We start from the raw sequence: 765 nt of genomic DNA, 5'->3' as shown, positions 1-765 counted from the left end.
GGGGGGGGGGGGATGTAACCGACTTACTCCCTCCCCCGAAATTGCTGGCCTTGTGCCAAAATTTGAAACTAGGGTAGTTTCTCGTATACTTTATATAAATATATATATATATATATATATATATATAGTTTGTATGATAAATTTAATTTATTTTTGTTATATTGTTTTGTTTTCGTTATTTAAGATTCCTGAAGATCATCCGGTGGGAGATTCAGTCATTATCTTAACAGCTAAGGACTTGGATTCTGGTAAAGATGGTGAAATCATTTACTCGATAATAGGTATGTTTCACCGATATTTTTACTTATTAAGTTTTCTTTCCTCTCCTTTTCTTTCCTTCCTTTTTCTCTATATTGTTGTCTTTATTTTCCTCTGCCTCTTTTTCATTCTATGTCATTAGTGACAGATGACAGCCATACAGTTTTTATTCCCTTTATTGAATGTCTAACTTCGGTTAATTGTGGGAATAGAAGTAGGCACCAAGTGATTATTATCTAAATTAATTTTTGTTGGGCTGTAATTTAACTGAAGCTCAAAACCAGCTCATTTAACCCCAAGAAAGAATGGAACAATTTTTTTTCTCTTTTACTCTTTAACTTGTTTCAGTCATTTGACTGCGGCCATGCTGGAGCACCGCTTTTAGTCGAGCAAATCGATCCCAGTACTTATTCTTTGTAAGCCTATTACTTATTCTATCGGTCTCTTTTTGCCGAACCGCTAGTGACGGGGACATAAACACACTAGCATCGGTTGTCAAGCAATGCT

General features: G+C 35.2%; 1 protein-coding gene across 1 annotated transcript in view; it reads left to right on the top strand.

The window, feature by feature from the left end:
• Positions 1-765, top strand: part of LOC128250248 (cadherin EGF LAG seven-pass G-type receptor 1-like) — a 41,813-nt gene that overhangs the window by 23,625 nt on the left and 17,423 nt on the right. Inside the window, exon 8 of the mRNA XM_052974969.1 lies at positions 185-281. Coding sequence (XP_052830929.1) covers positions 185-281 — 97 coding nt within the window. The remainder of the gene's footprint in view (positions 1-184; positions 282-765) is intronic.

The sequence above is a fragment of the Octopus bimaculoides genome, chromosome 20 (genome assembly GCF_001194135.2).
Source record: "Octopus bimaculoides isolate UCB-OBI-ISO-001 chromosome 20, ASM119413v2, whole genome shotgun sequence".
Classification (NCBI taxonomy): Eukaryota; Metazoa; Mollusca; class Cephalopoda; order Octopoda; family Octopodidae; genus Octopus; species Octopus bimaculoides.
Note: the sequence above shows the minus strand (reverse complement) of the source record. Positions and strands in the feature narration are given on the sequence as shown.